The 17,822-nt window shown below is 40.4% G+C and overlaps 1 protein-coding gene across 3 annotated transcripts in view; it reads right to left on the reverse strand.

Annotated features, from left to right (window-relative positions):
• Positions 1-17,822, reverse strand: part of PBX1 (PBX homeobox 1) — a 350,318-nt gene that overhangs the window by 47,106 nt on the left and 285,390 nt on the right. For all 3 annotated transcript variants that reach the window (XM_034409873.3, XM_034409871.3, XM_034409870.3), the window contains exon 3: positions 704-948. In XM_034409873.3, coding sequence (XP_034265764.1) covers positions 704-948 — 245 coding nt within the window. The remainder of the gene's footprint in view (positions 1-703; positions 949-17,822) is intronic.

Genomic DNA, 17,822 nt, shown 5'->3' on the forward strand with positions numbered 1-17,822 from the left:
TTTATATGATTGTTTGTCAAATGCTGTAACAATTAGTTAAATGCAGTACTGCATTGCTTTTTTTTTTAAAAAAAAACCCTTAATTATTTTATATTCAATTGAAAATGATTTTTTTAAAAAAAGTACAGGTATTTTAAAAATTTGTTCCTAAAGAATAATTTGTCCATTGTATTTTTCAAAGCATACAGTAATGTGTTATTTAAATTTAAACCATTTTTTCTTTTCAAGAAGCAGCTGACCTAAGATAGGATCATAGCAACTCTGACTTCCCAGCTGAAGCACATTATCTTAACCACAAATACTTTATGTCCAATTTAATGTTTAGCAGTTTCCAAACAGTACTGCTTTTTCTGAACTGCATCATTTGAAATGCGGGAGGGGGGTAGAGGCTTGCCTATTGGAATGTTTCCCATGAACACAATGTCTTATATATTAAATAATTAGCATCTCAGCAGATGGGTTCAGCCTATATTACTTTACTTGTATGCTATTTTCTACATGCAGTAAAACAGTATGTGGCCATTTCATGTATTCACTCTTCAGCTGAAGCACCAGAAGCAATGAAAACACTTGCCGAGTCCTTTGGTCAAAAAATGCACCTTCCATCCCTGATCCAAGAGAGAATAGAGGATTGTGCTATAGATAAGGCCAAACTAACACTATTGCTTGGCCTGTGTAACAGAGGAAGAAATGTCACTGGTACCTGTTCATACTTCTCCAGCTCTGTGTGGTAGATCTGCCGAATCTGTGAGAGTTTTGCTCTGTAGTCAGAATGTTCTACGGAATTGTCTGAGCCAGCACCTCCTGAGGCTGCTGCTGCTGCTGCTGCTGCTGCTGAGCCCCCTCCTTTCTCAGGGCCAGCTACCCCTTCTGCTAAGAGCATGTTGTCCAGCCGCATTAGCTGTGGGTCTGTGGGTTCCTCCTCCTGAGCTCCTCGAATGCTCAACACTGTGAAGAAAAAGGCACTGATTAAGTCACAGAGCAATGGCAATGCTTTCCTAGGTCTCACCTCAGGCTCTGTGTTTGCAGACAAACTGTCTTTTCTGGAGTGTTTTACAAATAAAGCAAGATACTTGTATATAGGTGCTCCTCAACTTAAAACCATTCATTTAGTGACCATTCAAAGTTACAACGGTGCTGAAAAAAGTGGCCTAACTAGGCCTCACACTTACTTAAGTGATTCTTGGGAGGCTTACAATTCTAAAATTATAAATTAATTAAAACATTAAAAAACAAATCAACAAAATAAGTATAAACAGCAGCTGTGACGTGTGAAATGCTACCGGTTGGGACTGGTTCGGGTGAACTGCTACCGGAGATTGGGGATGGTTCGCCGAACCGGTAGCAACGGCTGGCTGGCCACTCCCCCGAACTGGCCCATGGCCCGCAGTCCTGCCATTTTTCCCTGCCTTCCACGTGGCTTTCTCGGCATCCCTGTGGCCAGTTTGTGAAGGCAGGCAAGCGGAAGGCCATATGGAAGGCAGGCAAACATGGCAGGGCTGCGGGGAAGGGAGCTAGCAGCCTACTCCCTTCCCTGCAGCCCTGCCAGCTTGCCTGCCTTCCACACTGCTTTCCTGGTGGTCCCCCATGCCCACTTGCCTTCTGAGGTCGGTGTCCAGCTAACCCTAACCCCCACGCCCTTGGGGGAGATGCAGCAGCTGCTACCTTTGCCCGAAATGCCTCTTGCATCTTTCGGAAGTGATTGGGGGGAGCGGGGGAGAGCACACAGAAAAGGCCAGGAAGACCCAGCTGCCCCCTCCTTCTCTCCTCCCCCCTTTCTCCTGTCTGGCTGGCAAGAAATAGGGCATGGACAGCCGCCACCATGCTATTCTACCTCCTTTGCAAAACTGCTCTGCGGCTCCGCTCACCTCCAGTGCCCTGATGCAATACCCATGGCGGCTGCAAGGCTGAGATGCTGCCCATGCAAGGGGGGGGGAGAATGCAGGCATCACACCAAGCAGCCCTCCTCCTCCTCCTCTTCTCCTCCACCAGCTTCAAGGCTGGACAGGGCTCGGAGCGGCAAGAGGGAAGGCAAGGCGACCATGACTTTCTCTTCCTCCTCCTTGCAGGGTTCATTGAGTTTGTTTTGCAAGCTCGCCCAAGGTTTGCAACTTTGCATGGCCTTTGGGGCTTTTGTGCAGCAAGCCCCATCTTCCTCCTCCTCCTCCACAGCTCTAACATGGGTTTTTAATTCACAGGGAAGGAAGAGAAACCCTCCCTATCCCACCCGAGGACCGATTAGATTTTCTTGTCGCTCACGGTGGGAATCCAGCCTTTGCGTGGCAGAAAGTTGCTTCCCGCTGGCCCGGCAGTCCTGTTGCGCTGGGGCTGAGAGGGGCAGTGCCACCAGCCCTGAGAGGGGCCGCTTGCTTTTTTCCTTCTCCTGCTGCTGCCGCTGAGACCGCTGCTGCCAGGGTGTGCATGGGCAGCCCTGGGAGGGTGGGCAGATGTAAGGCCGATGCTGGTGGTGGGGAAGGGAGACCCGGTGTGCTCAGCCAAAGAGCTACCTCGGGGGAACATGGCGAGGCTTGCTCACTCGCCTTTTGAGCCTGGCACACTCAGCTTCCGCGGGGCCTTTGGGTTACTGCTGCCCGCTTGCCTTCCCCTCCACCTCAGGTCCCGCTGCCTGCATCCAGCCCATGAAGGGGGATGCGCCGCTTCCTGGCCAGGCCGCCTTCCCTCCCGGAGCACTTTCTTCCTTCTCCTGCAGCGGCTGCTGCTCAGACCAGGTATGTGTGTGTGTGAGAGAGTGTATGTGTGTGAGGGAAGAAAGAGAAAGAAAGAGGGAGAGAGAGAGAGAGAGAGAAAGAAAGAAAGAGTGACGTGAGTGACATAATGTTGGCCATGCCCACCCAGTCACATGACTTCCAAGCCACACCCACCAAGCCACGCCCACAGAACTGGTGGTGAAAATTTTTAGATTTCACCACTGAGCTGTGATGATCAATTAATAGTAAAGCCAAGTAATGGGATCCTTAAGAAATTCTGAGTACTTGGGTCATTTTAATCTCCAAGGGGAGAATATTCCATAAGGCACGGGCTACAGCTTCTTCTAGTTCCCGCCAGTTGACACTCTGGCTGATAGGACCTGCAGCATGTCCAATCTACTGGACTGAGTTGGATGGATAGAAACTCTTGGGAATAGACAGTTCCTTAGCTAATCCTAACCCAAGCCACGTAGGGCTTTAAAGGTGACAATGAGAACCTTGAATTGCACCCAGAAACATACTGGCAACCAGTGCAGCTCATGAAGCAGTGGTGTTACATGTGCTGTGTAGACAGCATCATTTATTACTTGTGTAACCACATTTTGCACCAGTTGAAGTTTCAAAATATTTTTCAAGGGCAGCCCTATGTAGAGTGTATTACAGTAATCTAAGTGAGAGGTTACAAGGGCATTGATGATGAGCGTCATGATCCAGGAATGGGCGCAACTGGATGAGGATGGTTTTAGCATTCTGAGATCTCGTGTTTCCATTTGCAACCTTCCCAGCTTCCCAGCAGCGCATAGAATTATGGGTGTGGGTGTGGACGCGCAAACCCCCCACCTGCTCCTGGCACACGATGGCAAAAAGGTTAGCCATCACTGGAATAGGTAATACCTGGCTTGATAGTGGTAACTGCAAGAGGGATCTAGGAGTCCTAGTGGTCAAACACTTAAATATGAGTCAACAGTGTGTTGCAGCCACCAAAAAAGTCAATGCACTCCTAAGCTGCATTAACAGAGGAATAGAATCAAGATCATGTGAAGTGTTGGTACTGCTTTATAATGCCTTGGTAAGACCACACTTGGAATATTGCATCCTGGTTTGATTGCCACAATATTAAAAAGATGTTAAGACTCACTCTAGAAAGAATGCAGAGAAAAGCAACAAAGATGATTTGGGGACTGGAGGTGAAAACATATGAAGAACAGTTGCAGCAATTATATATGTCTAGTCTAATGCAAAAAACAGGGCTGACATGATAACAGTCTTCCAATTTTTGAGGGACTGCCATAAAGAAGACAGGGTGGATCTATTCTCCAAAGCATCTGAAGGCAGGACAAGAAGCAATGGATGGAAACTAATCAAGGAGAGAACCAACCTATAACTAAGGAGAAATTTCCTGAGAATCAGAACAATCAATCAGTGGAACGGCTTGCCTCTAGAAGTTATGGGTCCTCCATCACTGGAGATTTTTAAGAAGAGACTGGACAACCATTTGCATGAGCAAATGAGCAGGGGGTTGTACTAGAAAACCTCCAAGGTACCTTTCAACTCTGTTATTCTGTTCATTGTTAGTCCATTGCATTCCAATGTTTTCTATGTAATATTTTCTTGTTCTTTGAAGATATTCTTTGATAAATAGCAATTGCAAGTTTGGGATAAACAGCACAATATTGACAGGTGAAAGTGTGATTTCAGTGTTCTTATGCTGTATTCAATTTGTACCTTTACTTTCTCTTTGAAAATTCAGTCTGTTTCATTACTTCCATTTGATTACAGATGAATAGCCTTTCTAAATCAACCTGTCAGTTTCTTTTCCCACAAGAACAAGTAAAAGGTGGGGCTTTAATAACTAATCCTCTCTCATTTTTCCATTAAAAAAAAATGTATTGTAAAGTATCACTAGGGTTTTTTTTAAAAAAGAAAACATTAATGGGAGTAAATAAATAATTAAAGCATTCCCCACTCTGTTGAAATATACAAGGGCATAGATTCACAATACCAACTGGGAGCAATGAAATGGAATAGAAATTAAAAGAGGAGAGTTAATATTAGAAAATTGGCGACTGGAATACAGACATTAAAAAGGTGGACATTACAGAAAGCCCATAGTACAGGGCTAAGTTACTTGAGAGACTTTCTGTCTCCCATAACATCTGCCTGACTGATTTGATCCTGCAGGGTTCGAAGATAATTGAAGATTCCTTCGATTAAATATTGCCATCTATGGAGACCCTGGAAGCGTACCTTCTCTGTAGTAGCATCTGTCCTCTGGAACGAGGTTGGCCCCCACCGTGCTGTTAGAATACCCATGAACACTTGGCTTTTCACCCAGGCCTTCAGGGATGAACAAAATAAGACTCTTCTTCACTTGCCATCTCTTACCTTTATTTTTTATTGATTTTATTGTCATTTCATTGTTTGACTGTTGTGAGCCAACCAAAGTCACAGAATTGGGCAACATGCAAATTTAATTAATTATTATTATCATAATCATCAACTTCCCACAGGTGAGGATGTTCTTGGATAATGTTATAGCAATATTTTAATTTCTATGTAAACTCTCTATATCAATCACCCTTGCAAGTATTTGTAGAAAACTATTCCTTTATTTTGCAATAAACTGAAGCAATTAGAAGGACACGTCTAGAAGGGAAGATAGGATAGATTAATCTTATAGTTAACTTTTTGTTTCTCTTTGGGAAATAACCTGTAGATTATTTACAGTATTTGATACATAAAAATCATACCAACATTAGGTATAGTACTTGACCAGAAGCATCTATCTACATGAAATCTTGCTCAACATTTTTTATAGAAAAATAAAAAAATATAGTCTAAATGCCTTTCTATTCATGTGCTTTATTACAAAATAGATAACTTGAAATTAATTTTGAATTCCTTCCTTTATATCAGTTTCCCAACCTTTCTGGCTTTGCAGACCAGTAGGGGGCAGAAAGGATGGTTCTGCGCAAGTGGCTGATAAGCGTGCACACATGCGCGCAGCTCCATTTCCATGCATGGCAGGCATGTGTTCCCACTTCTCACACAAATGAAGCGTGTGCGCATGTACTCTCCTGCTGCTTGCATAAGTGGGCGTGCGCACTCGCCCACCACTTCTGCAGCCCAATTCTGAATGGCTCACAGCTTTATATGGATTTAAATAATGCATTCTCCATAATGAGAAAAGTATGTTTTCTTAGTGTCATCTGACCATGCTAAGGTTGTAGAATGGACAGATGGAAAATTGTGCTTGTAAGAAAGATTAACAAAATAAAACTTATTCTGAAAAATCAATTTGTGACTTTATGATAAGTATGTGAAGTCAAGACTGGCACAGTACCAAAGTATTAATAGTGTACTTTTCTTAGTCAACAGAACCTAACCACTTCTGATGTGATTTCTACTGATCAGATTCTTTTTCCATGATAAAAGAAATTAAACCTGACTCAAAAGCAAAGTTTGAAACTTATCTCATGTGTTGCATTCCAGGATGCTCTTTCCAGTAGTTCGTTATTATTATTATTATTATTTTAACTGGGGATAGCTGCACATTAGTATGCAATAAAAACCAGAGGTTCACTTTGCAATTACAAGGATGTAAAAGGATGGTTTGAAAGGGAGTGGTTGGAATGAGGGCAGGACTAGCAAACATATTACTGCAGAACTGTGATACACTTCTCCCTCTAGAGATATCTTCTTGTGCAGAACTATTAACATTCTGGTTTTCCCTATTCAGAGAAATGAAGACAAGCTAGAAGCTGGTGGGAAAAAAAGACAAGAACAATTAAGCATGGAGCAAGCAAGTACGAAGCTTATCCTATGAACATATCCTTAGATCAAAAAGGGTCTCTGACCTGCCTGTTGGTTTGTTTTTCTCATAGAAGTGATTTACACAAGCAAAAATCAATTCAAGAGCCAACACTGTCTTCTGAGCAAAGCCTCCTTAAAATAACTGTGGTCCTGCTATGCTATGGTCCATCAGGAGCAAATAACAAGCAGGTCAAGGCCACGGTGAAGTCAATAGTTCATCTAAAATTGAAGGTTTGTTGGGAGCAAGGAATGAGAAAGCCTTAAGATCTGAACAAGGAGACAGAGCAAAAAGCAAACAAGACTGGAGTTATTATTATAGCAACCAGACATTTATTTTGTTTTTAGCTCACCATGTTTAGTGAATCCAAATGTCGTAGCTTCTAACCAACAGTGTATAGTTTATAATAAAGTATGAGCCAGGAGTGAAATTTACTTACCTTCCCTACCGGTTCACCAATGTGACTACGCTGTCACCTGCGCATACGCAAAGCATTCTGCGCATGCGCAGAGGCTTAAAATGTCACAAAAAAGCGACATCATGACATCCGCATGGGTGGGCGGAGCCTCCCGCAGCTGCCGCTACCGGTTCACCCGAGCTGGATAGAACCGGCTGGATTTCACCCCTGGTATGAGCCAGTTACTATGGCTTGTTCAACAAACTACAGTTAAAAGAAACCATGATTCAACATAATATGCTAGTGTGTAAAAACAAAACAAAATTGTAAGCAGGATTGCCCAAAGACTAATACCTTGCATACAAGAGAGAAAGAGTCAAAGACTAAGCCAACTGGCCAGGTAATACAATCTTAGTACAAATGTTCTGAGTCAGAGTCAGATCGAAGATTCAACAGTTCTCGTGCCAACCATGGGCATCCATCAGGAGAACGTGTGTGTGTATGTGTGTGTGTGGCCAAATGATGAAACATTTGTGACAACTGACATACTTATATCAGACATTGAGACACCATTATGTAAGTTTGCCACTTGTTTTATGATGTCCCCACAAGCTGTTATTTCATAAGTACTGCTGTTTGCTGTGGATGCTGTTGATACCAACAGTTCAGATATTCTAATGTAACATTTTTACAATTGTAAGTTCACTTCAAAGAACTGAATTCCCTAGTCCTTTAAACAGATCATCTACTTTTGATAGTAAACATAGAAGAGAGTTATTTGGAATGAATCACTTACATACTTCCAATTACTCCAAAATGAATATAAACAAGCTGCAAATTTTTGTAGCACTTCAGGTTTTTTTCCTCATTTGCACTTAAAAATCCCTCATAAAAAGCCAAAACTCTGACACAAGATGCAAAGAATTGACATAATAGGAATAATAGTAATTACAAAGTTGCAAGAGTGACCACATTGCGGCCGTATGATTAACATAATACATATTGGTCCAGTTAACTAGATATTGGCAAAGTTAAACATAGTACTAAACATAGCTGCTGAAATCTAGAGTCCTGCTCATATCCTATTTCGATTCTTTACGTCAGATTCACTATAATCTTAATGTAAGCCACTGGGTGTATCATGATTTACAAAACAAGAAGTATATTAGAACTCAGCAGCAAAGAAAACAAAATGTATGATGGAAGATGCAGAAATTAAATAGAAACACGATGGTCAAATACAGAAAGATGGTTTTTAATGAGATCACAGCAGCCAGGAATCCAAGAACTATGAAACAAATTCTATGTACCAAGGAGGCTTTAGATTCGCTTTGCTTAAGCAATATGTCACATGTCCTCATTTTGAATAGCAAGCTGCTTTTAAAGTTGAAGTGAGTTTGAAAATAAGTTATAGAAACAGCATTCAACATGCCCTTTTTATAAGGTGTCCTAAAACCAATCCTTCAATTCTTATTTCTTTCTTAAAAATAAAATTGGAAAATCAAGTTGTATTCCAATTTTAACTCTAGAAAAGCAATCCCTGTAATTAAGTAAATAGGATGCCCTTCTTGTCAAATCATCTCTGCTACACAAGCCTCCTTTTTTATCCCATTGCCATCATAACTAAAGCCAAACAACATAAAATACATTTTGCATTTCCATTTAACAACTATTTCCTCTTTTATTTTCTAATCTGGATCCATTCCCGAAAAAGAAAAACAGGAAGGTAGCCCAGGAGCTGTTTCAATCTTTTTACCCATGGAGCTGAAATGTTACTAAGCTAGTTCACAACATTATGATTACACTAGTGAATCAGGAGATCCTTGCATTGTGAGTGTTCATTACTCTCTTCTCTTACTCTAATGGGGGATCAGAGAAGGTATAAACCAGAAATTTACTTTCACTTTAACAGATTCTTGGCAAACCTGAACTAAGAATAGTAATTTAAAATACAATCGCTTTACAAGCTAGCTAAAACACTGAGTTATTTTTATGAACTCTTTAGAAAAATTGAGTTTTTTGATTTAAATCCAAAATGCTATTTTACATTGTTAAAGATAGATATCTACTATAATTATATATAATCCTTTCCCCAGCCATAAAGTGAGAGACACAATCATTGCCATTAGAAGCCTTTGGAAAAAAGGGATGAGAAAACAGAAAACCAAGATTAATTAATGAAAGACTAATAGGTGAATTTAGCATGTTATTTTTTTTAAAAAAAGGTTTTTATTTTTGTTTTTCATAAACATATTTAAATGTACAGTCTTTTATCCATCATTAATCATTAATCTTATCCTTTTACTTTCATTTGTTAATTGTTCGGGACTGCTCTTTTACCATTTCCTCTCCTTTATTTTTCCACAACCTTTCCTCTTCCTCTTCCCTTCTCTTCCTTCTTCTATCTCTTTCCACTTTCCTCATTCCGCCTTTCCTTCCTTTTTCTATTTCCTCTCCCCTTCCCCACTCTTTTTTAAAAAAGTTTTTTATTTTTGTTTTTCATAAACATATTTAAATAGCATGTTATTGATGTATTGTTGTTGCATTCACTGAGTAATGACTTAAACGGAATCATTCAAAGAGAATTCCTCCCCAAGAACAGAGAAAACAAGTTGGTTAGTCTGAAAATCTACGTCTGACACAATTGTTAGTTTAACAATTTTCTCCATCTCTTCTCCTCCTCTCTCTGTCTCTCATTCTAAAATCAGCCTGATCCATGATCCCAAGCCTGCATCACAGACAACCTCTCCAGATACAGAATGCCAACCTGGGAGATTTGGGGAAGACAGGGCATATTGCACTGGGAATGACAGTGGAGACAAGAGCTGGAATCTTCCCACTTTTGCACAGAGAAAATGCTATTATGACATGTTATTAGGTATGCATTCAGATGGAACAGTATTATGATAATCTAGTTTGTGTTAATATATATTTTCATACATATAGCACACATTTTATAGAAACAAGAGGCAATTTAGCAAAGCTCAGAATTGCTGAACTAATAATTTGGAGAATGTTTCAGTTGCAATAGCTGGATTTGCAACTAGTACACAGAGTTCATTTAGAAAAATAGCATGATCCTATTAAAAGTATATTTTTAACTCACTGCACTTCAACTGATTCTTCTTCATGATCAGAATGTATGTACAGTAATAACTTCTTAATCTAAATATAAGAAATGTAAAAACATGATTCCTTTTCCATTGGTTTTTATCACCTACTTTTTATTTAAAGGCATTAAGCATTCAGAAGAAAATACTATAAATGCACAAGTAAATTATATCTTGTGTCACTGCATTTAAAAGTGAAGATAAGTAAATTCTGCTCAAAGAAGCCTTCAACTCTGAGACCAGAGGCCCTGATTGCATCTGATGAATGTCCAGATTGACTCCAAGGACAATATGACAGATTGGTTTTAAAAAGTTTGGCAATGCACTTGATCACGTCTGTTTCTTACAGTGAGAATGCATGGGGAGTATTGATTCTCTTTCTGAAAATTCCACCTATACTATCCTAGTTCAATCTAAAAAAAATGCCAGGGATTAAGTTAGTATAAATGAGACATTACAAAAAGCAGGTGTGCCAAGATGAGGTCATTCTTTTCACAAAAAACTTGGCACCCTAGCCTGAAAAGGCTAACATTCCATCTGCCCATCCCCCAATGCCCAAAGTACAGTGGTTTATAGCAGTCTATCCTAAGCTGGGTTCTCCGGATGTGTTGTGATGGCCATCTTCCAGAATGCCAAGCCACATGGGATTTATTTTTGTCAACTACTATCTGAGATAGGCTCAAGGCAATGATTTGTGACAGTGAGATTCCTAGTTGAGTAGCTGTTTTCTTCTATCCAAACACTTGTAGCTACTTCCATCTCTGCCCCCATATTGTCAACATGTATATGGTATCATCAAGAATCAGTCTGGCAGGTCACAATAAATAGAGATTTAAAGCAATTGCATCTTTTTATTCATTTTCATATTACCAGCAATACTGCTTAAAACATTTTACTCTCCTTTAGTTTCAACTGTACAAACACATGCACATACCAACCTCAATTCATTAGCCAATATTTTGGAAGTACATTGGGGGAAAGGCAGGAAGGCATACAAATTAAAAAATAAGAGTTTTTAAATTTCCTGTTCTAAAATATGTTAGCCATTTAAATATCCACTAGAGGGTACTCTTTCTTCACAAAGGAGTGGCACCCATCAAAGAACAAATAATTGTAATAATAGTTTGAGAAAACTAAACAGAAAAAAGGACACACCTTGTTCTCATTTACAAAACAGGCATCTCTCCTCTTCTGAGATACTGTAAGTCACAAAAAGAGGCAGGTTTCCTTGATGAGTATGAACCAGGTCCAAATTGGTTGACTCAGTCTGACCATTAACTAGGAACTATCACATGGAATCATTTCCTGAAAGCTCATTTACAGAGGCCATTTTTCAATCTGTAGGGTATAGCTACATTTGAATTACATATAAAGAACTGGGTATAGGAGAACAGAGATTCTGAAACTGATTATCAAGAGTTATATAGGGCTAGCAGATACGATCAGCAAAAATCTAGCTGAGTGGTCATCTAAGCTTTTGCAACCTAGATCTAGTTATCCCAGATATTCTTTGATAACCTATTTCAAGGATCCTACTAACCCATATTTTAAAAACAATATATATGATATGCATATGAATGGATGACGGTGCAACATTCAATAAACATAATCATGCAGATGTTGAATATGTACTGGGAAGTACAGTATGCATAAACCCAAATTCCTTCATGTATCGTGCTGCAAGCTACTGATTTCAAGAACATGGTTATTTTCTGGCTTGGAAATAAGAATGATGATGGACTCACTGTTTTTGTCTTAATATGATGCAATTTTTATGATGATGATTTCGTAGACTCATATTTCATGGACTTCAGAGGCAATGGATCGAAGTTGCTTTTGGGCTTCATCCTTCAGGAGGCAGACAACTATATTATTTCCAAAGTCTGTCCAGATAACTCACATAATTTATAACACTTAGGACAATTTGCCTCATTTGCATAGTTACATAATTGACATTTTTACAAATAACATAAAGGGATGCAAGTTACATTGAAATGTCAATTAAGTGATTATGCAAATGACATCAATTATGTAAATTTGGATTTAACAGACATTTGGAATTAACCAACATCTTTTCCTCCAAAGAGTCTGTTAAATCAAAATTTCACTATAATTCAATTCCTTTTCTCCTCCTGCTCTACTTCAGTTTCCTATGGTTCTTGTGACAATGACAGAAGGAACAGAGGGAAATTTCTTACCTTACCAAAAAGGTTGACTCAGCCTTCCATCATTCTGAGGTGGGTAAAATGAGGACCCAGATTGTTTGGGGCAATTTGCTGACTCTGTAAAACCGCTTAGAGAGGGCTGTAAAAGCACTATGAAGCGGTATATAAGTCTAAGTGCTATTGCTATTACTATTTATATTTGATTTCTGCACTACTGCTGTGGAAGAATTTAGATATTGTTGCAGACCTCATTACATTGCTAGGACAAGTCAATACTACGGCAAGAAAATAATATTTTTTTTCCAGATTTGGAAATGGTCAATTTTCCAATGCAGTTGAGGTGGTCTTTTATTTAAAACTGGCATCTAAAACCTCAGAATTCTGAACCGATACCAATTCATGGGATTCCATCTGCTAATGGAAATGGTTACTATCAGTAAAAGCTTTCTATGTTTTATATTCATTATAAGCCTTTTTTGTTTTGCAGTTCCATTCTTTCCTCCTCTAAAAAACCCCCCAAAAGCTAGCTGGAACTTCTTAATGCTATGAAAATCTACTAATTAGTTGGTATCATAACCCATCTATTCAAAGATCCATTTTTTATTATCAATATTGAATGTTAAATCTTGCAAGATCATTACAGAAGTCAATTATGAAGGGTGAAATTCCAGGCAAAGAAACTAGATGAATTTCTACTTCCTGACATATTCAGGAGAAAATTCAGTCCTGACCCAATGAACTAGAATCCCTGATAGGAAGTCATGGGCAAGTCTCCAGAATGGATGGAGCTAAATGCATTAGCATTCTGCCTGCCAGCTGGCTCTTAGCACTGCATTTTAAGCCAGGAGAATGAGCTAGCAGGAGATAATGTCCACCTGTCCCAAGACAGACCAGAAGAAGTGAACAGAGGTCAAAAAAGGCTGCTGGGACAGAGTAATGGAGCACACACACATATCAAAGTAATGGAGCAGAAGTGCAAAGCACTTTGTGCGCACATAAATGTTCCAGAAAAGGTGACAGTTAATTAGGGATCACATCATTTTATAGACTAATTTTCCATACTTTGTGAATTTGATGGACTTCTTCACATGAAATGTTTTGCCACTATGATGCTAAGAGAAAATAGGAGAAGGCAATGGATCCTCCTCCAGTTATAATAGTAACAATGCTGTTTCCCTCTCTCTAAGGCCACTAATGGAATAGTTAAAAACTACAGTACTCTACTAACAGAATTAAAAACATAAAGACCAATATTAATGTAAATAATGTATAGAATACAGAATAACCAAATTGGAAGGCCACCTTGGAGGTCTTCTAGTCCAATCCCCTGCTCAAGCAGGAGACCCTATACCATTCCGGACAAAGGGCTATTCTCTTCTTAAAAATCTCCAGTGTTGGAGTACTCACAACTGAAGGCAAGCTGTTCCACTGATTTATTGTTATAACTGTCAGCTCCTGCCCACCTAGCAGTTCAAAAGCATGGAAAGGTGAGTAGATAAATACGTATCACTTCGATGGGAAGGTAACAGCATTCCGTGCACTTCAGAGTATAGTCGTGTTGGTCACATCATCACGAAAATGTCTTCGGACAATGCTGGCTCCTTTGGTTAAGAAATAAAGATGGCACTATTCCCTAGAGTCAGACACAATTAGCAAGGGAAACCTTTACCTTTATATAATTATAATTAATGTACTTGGGGCCCCTAATTTGTGAAGTGTCCTGTCTTATGGTTGTGCTTACAACCATTGATTCTGACATCCTCCTCAGCTGCTGAGATGGGTAGTCATACAAATAAAATAAATAAACTGCATAAAAAGGAAATAATGCATCATTTCATATAGATCTTTATTCCATATAGATTCTCACCATTTAGTGGCATTTTGTTAGTAAACAATGGCACAGCTGCTATTCTAGACTTTGACACAAATGAATAAGAGTTTTGAGCTTTTATTAGTTGACATTTTATCTACTTGAAAGAAAAATTCCACCCGCCCTCACCTCTAAAATGTGAGAAGAAAGGCACGGAATTAAAGTAATACATTAGTTAAGCATCTATGGTCAAAGTGCAGTAAATCAGATCTTATGCATGATTCATTGTTCTGTTGTCATTTCACCATCCTCACATGCAATTTGGGCTTCTTGTTGATATTATCAATATCTGAGATTGCATTTCTGCTCTCAACCTATATTAGTTGTTGAGTTCTATTAGTTTGTTATTATTTATTAATTCAACTGTTATATTTCAGCACCAATGAATTGTGGGGTTGTAAACCAATGGGGGAGTTGAAAATTCTCTTACAGAGTTTTTATTTTTTCTCAGAATAACAGGTTTTATCTCTTGTATTGTAACATGCTCATTCCCTAGGTAAATTCATTTATAATTGTCATTATTCATGTATATAGCAAGGAGCTCTGGTGGCGCAGCAGACTAAAGTGCTGTTAAGTAGCACCAGCTGCCTGCAATTACTGCAAGTTCAAATCTCACCAGGCTCAAGGTTGACTCAGCCTTCCATCCTTTCTAAGGTAGGTAAAATGAGGACCCAGATTATGGGGGCAATAAGATGACTTTGTATAAATATACAAAAGTATGAAGGCTATTGCTTAACGCATTGTAAGCCGCCCTGAGTCTCCGGAGAAGGGCGGCATATAAATCAAATTAAAAAAATTTTTTTTTATTGCAGTTGTAAAATTCTGGAAAATAATCTTCAAACCTAAACCTATCAACCTTTGGAAACAATTTTCATGAGGTCCAAATTTGGACAGTGGATTTTTTACCAATATAATATTGAATGAGTGTACTCAGAAGCAAAGGAAATAAACTTTTAAAAAATTTATTACTTGGATTTTGGAATTCTCAATGGCAAATTTCAGGAATGTTCAAAATCAGGTAACTCTTTTCCTTGGCAGGTTCCCCCTTCCCCATTTCTAGTTCCTACAACTTGAAAAGAAAAAAAGAGGACAAAAAGAGAGATTTGAGAAACAATTTTGCTATTCCTCCCCTTTCTTTTAGTCAAATGAAATCATTTGCACCCAAAGTAAACATATCTGAGCTCTAATTGCAATCTATGCTGAGGGTTCTATTTTCAACCTGCTATATGGATTAATTCTCTTTTTATTTTATTTTTTTCCCAGGGAGATATTTAAACAGGTAGCAGTTTTTCAAATAAATGATTGCAAGTTATTGAAAATAATGTGCTATTTAGTTTCCGAGGAGATGATCCTGGCAGGCAGCTCAAGAAGCAGCACGGAGCAGATGGGAGTGATTAGTCCGTGATTTTCAAAAGGGTTTTTTCCTTTTGCCTCCTCTGTGCTTAAAATGGCCTGGGAAAAACACCCCCCTCCCCCGCCTCCCAGAGGAAGAGATGCTACTAAGACAACTTTAAGAGAATCATCTGACTTTCCCAGTGGTCTTCCAGATGGAACAGGAATATCTCATGGGAAAAGACAATTGGCCCAAGAACCTACAGGACTATGTGGGAACTAAAACTTACTGTCAGAACTGTTTTCCAACAACAAATACATGCAGCTTCCCTGTTGTGTAAGAAAATTAGTGTGAATACTCTTGTTCTTCTGGGAAAGCTAATGACTAATAATGCCCTATGTATATTTAGCCCCTGCCTATGGCTTTAAAAAGCAGGCATTTGGTTATTTAAAATATCTCTATTTAGGCATCCAATGAACTTCAACAGTGAAAAAAGAATTATGTCCACTGTCTCTGCTCTTGATAAATTGGCATTGAGGGCGCAACAGTATATTAGATAAGCTCTGTAGGAACACAAGATTTCCTTTTTGTCAGCTCTCAGATCAAGTGGAAAAGCTGATGTGTATCTATATGATTCTATTTAGACCAGGGGTGTCAAAATTGATTGGATTGCAGGCCACATCAGCACTGTGGTTGTCCTCGGGGGCCCAGGAAGAGGGGCATGGCCAGGGTGGTCACAGTGTGGCCAGAGGGGCATGGCCACCTTGACATCACTCACATGGGCTGGACGGACAGTGTTGGGGAGGGAATCCAGTGGTCTCCGGAGGTGGGGCGGTGGGTGAGAGGCTCATTCTACAGGAAGTGAGGCGAGGCAATGCAGGGGGCGGGGTGGGGTACTGCTGCCACAAGGGAACTCAAGGGGTGGAGCTGCTGGTGCCAGAAACCATCAGCCATCGCTTGCTCTCAGCCCTTTGTATGCGGGGGGCGATGTTTTCCAGCCCCTCAGCTGGTGCACTCTGCGGCTCTGAAGCCTGCTCCACTGGGCTTGCCATCTCAGCAGCATGCAGGACAGTGGCATCAGCAGCAGGTGGAGGTAGAGGGGGGAGGCACGTAATCCGGACCGTGTCGTGGCCCTTCAGTGGCCTGTGCAGTTAGTAGCTGATTCTGACAGCGAGGAGGCTGGTGTGGCGCTGCGCCAGCAGCCTGGGCAGCTGGCGTTCGAGTCAGACAATAAGGAGGCTGGAAAAGATGTGGTGTCAGAGGCGGGGATTCAGCCAGGGCCTTCAGAATCTCCAGAAGCTCCCATAAATGAAGAGGAAGAAGAGGAGGAGCCTTTTCTCGATGCACGAGCGCGCAGAGCTGTTAAAAGGCAGGAGTGGCTCCTCAGGAGGAGGTCTTCTCAAAAATAAGGCTTGGGGCTAATTGGCCACTCCCCTAGCCTATTTAAGGAAGGACGACGACTGATGCAATTTTCAGGAAATAACTTTGGTCATATTTCTTCGCGTCTTGATTCCAGAAACGTTTGATTCGGCTCTTGTTTCTCTCTTGTCAGTTTTCCTGCAAATTGTTTCTGGCCAACCACAGTAAGAATATCGTTATCTGAAATACTGTGCCTCAGAATTGAGTTATTATTCTTTAGATTCTTGTTGGCTGTTAATGAAGTTAAATTAACAGTCCTTGTTCAGAAAAGACTGATTAAAACTGTACTTGTGTTCGAACAACTACTAAGAACTACTATCCTTTCTGGATCGGGACGCCTTGCGCACGGTCACTCATGCCCTAGTTACCTCCCGTATGGACTACTGTAATGCTCTCTACATGGGGCTCCCCTTGAAAAGCACCCGGAGGCTCCAACTGGTCCAGAACGTAGCCGCGCGGGTGATTATGGGCGCAGCTCGTTACGCCCATGTAACACCTCTCCTACGCGCACTGGCTCCCGGTGGTCTTCCGGGTGCGATTCAAGGTGTTAGTTATCACCTTTAAAGTGCTCCATGGCTTAGGACCTGGGTACCTACGAGACCGTCTTTTGCCACCAATAGCCTCCCACCGACCAGTTCGTTCTCACAGGGAGGGACTACTCAGGGTACCGTCAGTCAAATTATGTCGACTGGCGACTCCCAGGGGGAGGGCCTTCTCTGTGGGGGCTCCAACCCTTTGGAATGAACTGCCCCCGGAGATACGGAATATCCCTGATCTCCGTGCTTTCCGCCGTGCCCTCAAGACCCTGATGTTCCAACAGGCAGGGCTAAACATACAAACATGCGAATGATTTTTTAAATGTTATCTAATTCTGGGTTTTATTTAATTGACCAAACTAAGTAACAATTTTAATTAGCAATTTTATGATGTTTGTGTGTCTATATTTTTCTTGACTGTACACCGCCTTGAGTCCTACGGGAGAAAGGCGGTATAGAAATATAATAAATAA

The sequence above is a fragment of the Pantherophis guttatus genome, chromosome 3 (assembly GCF_059756535.1).
Source record: "Pantherophis guttatus breed Tessera chromosome 3, ASM5975653v1, whole genome shotgun sequence".
Lineage (NCBI taxonomy): Eukaryota > Metazoa > Chordata > Lepidosauria > Squamata > Colubridae > Pantherophis > Pantherophis guttatus.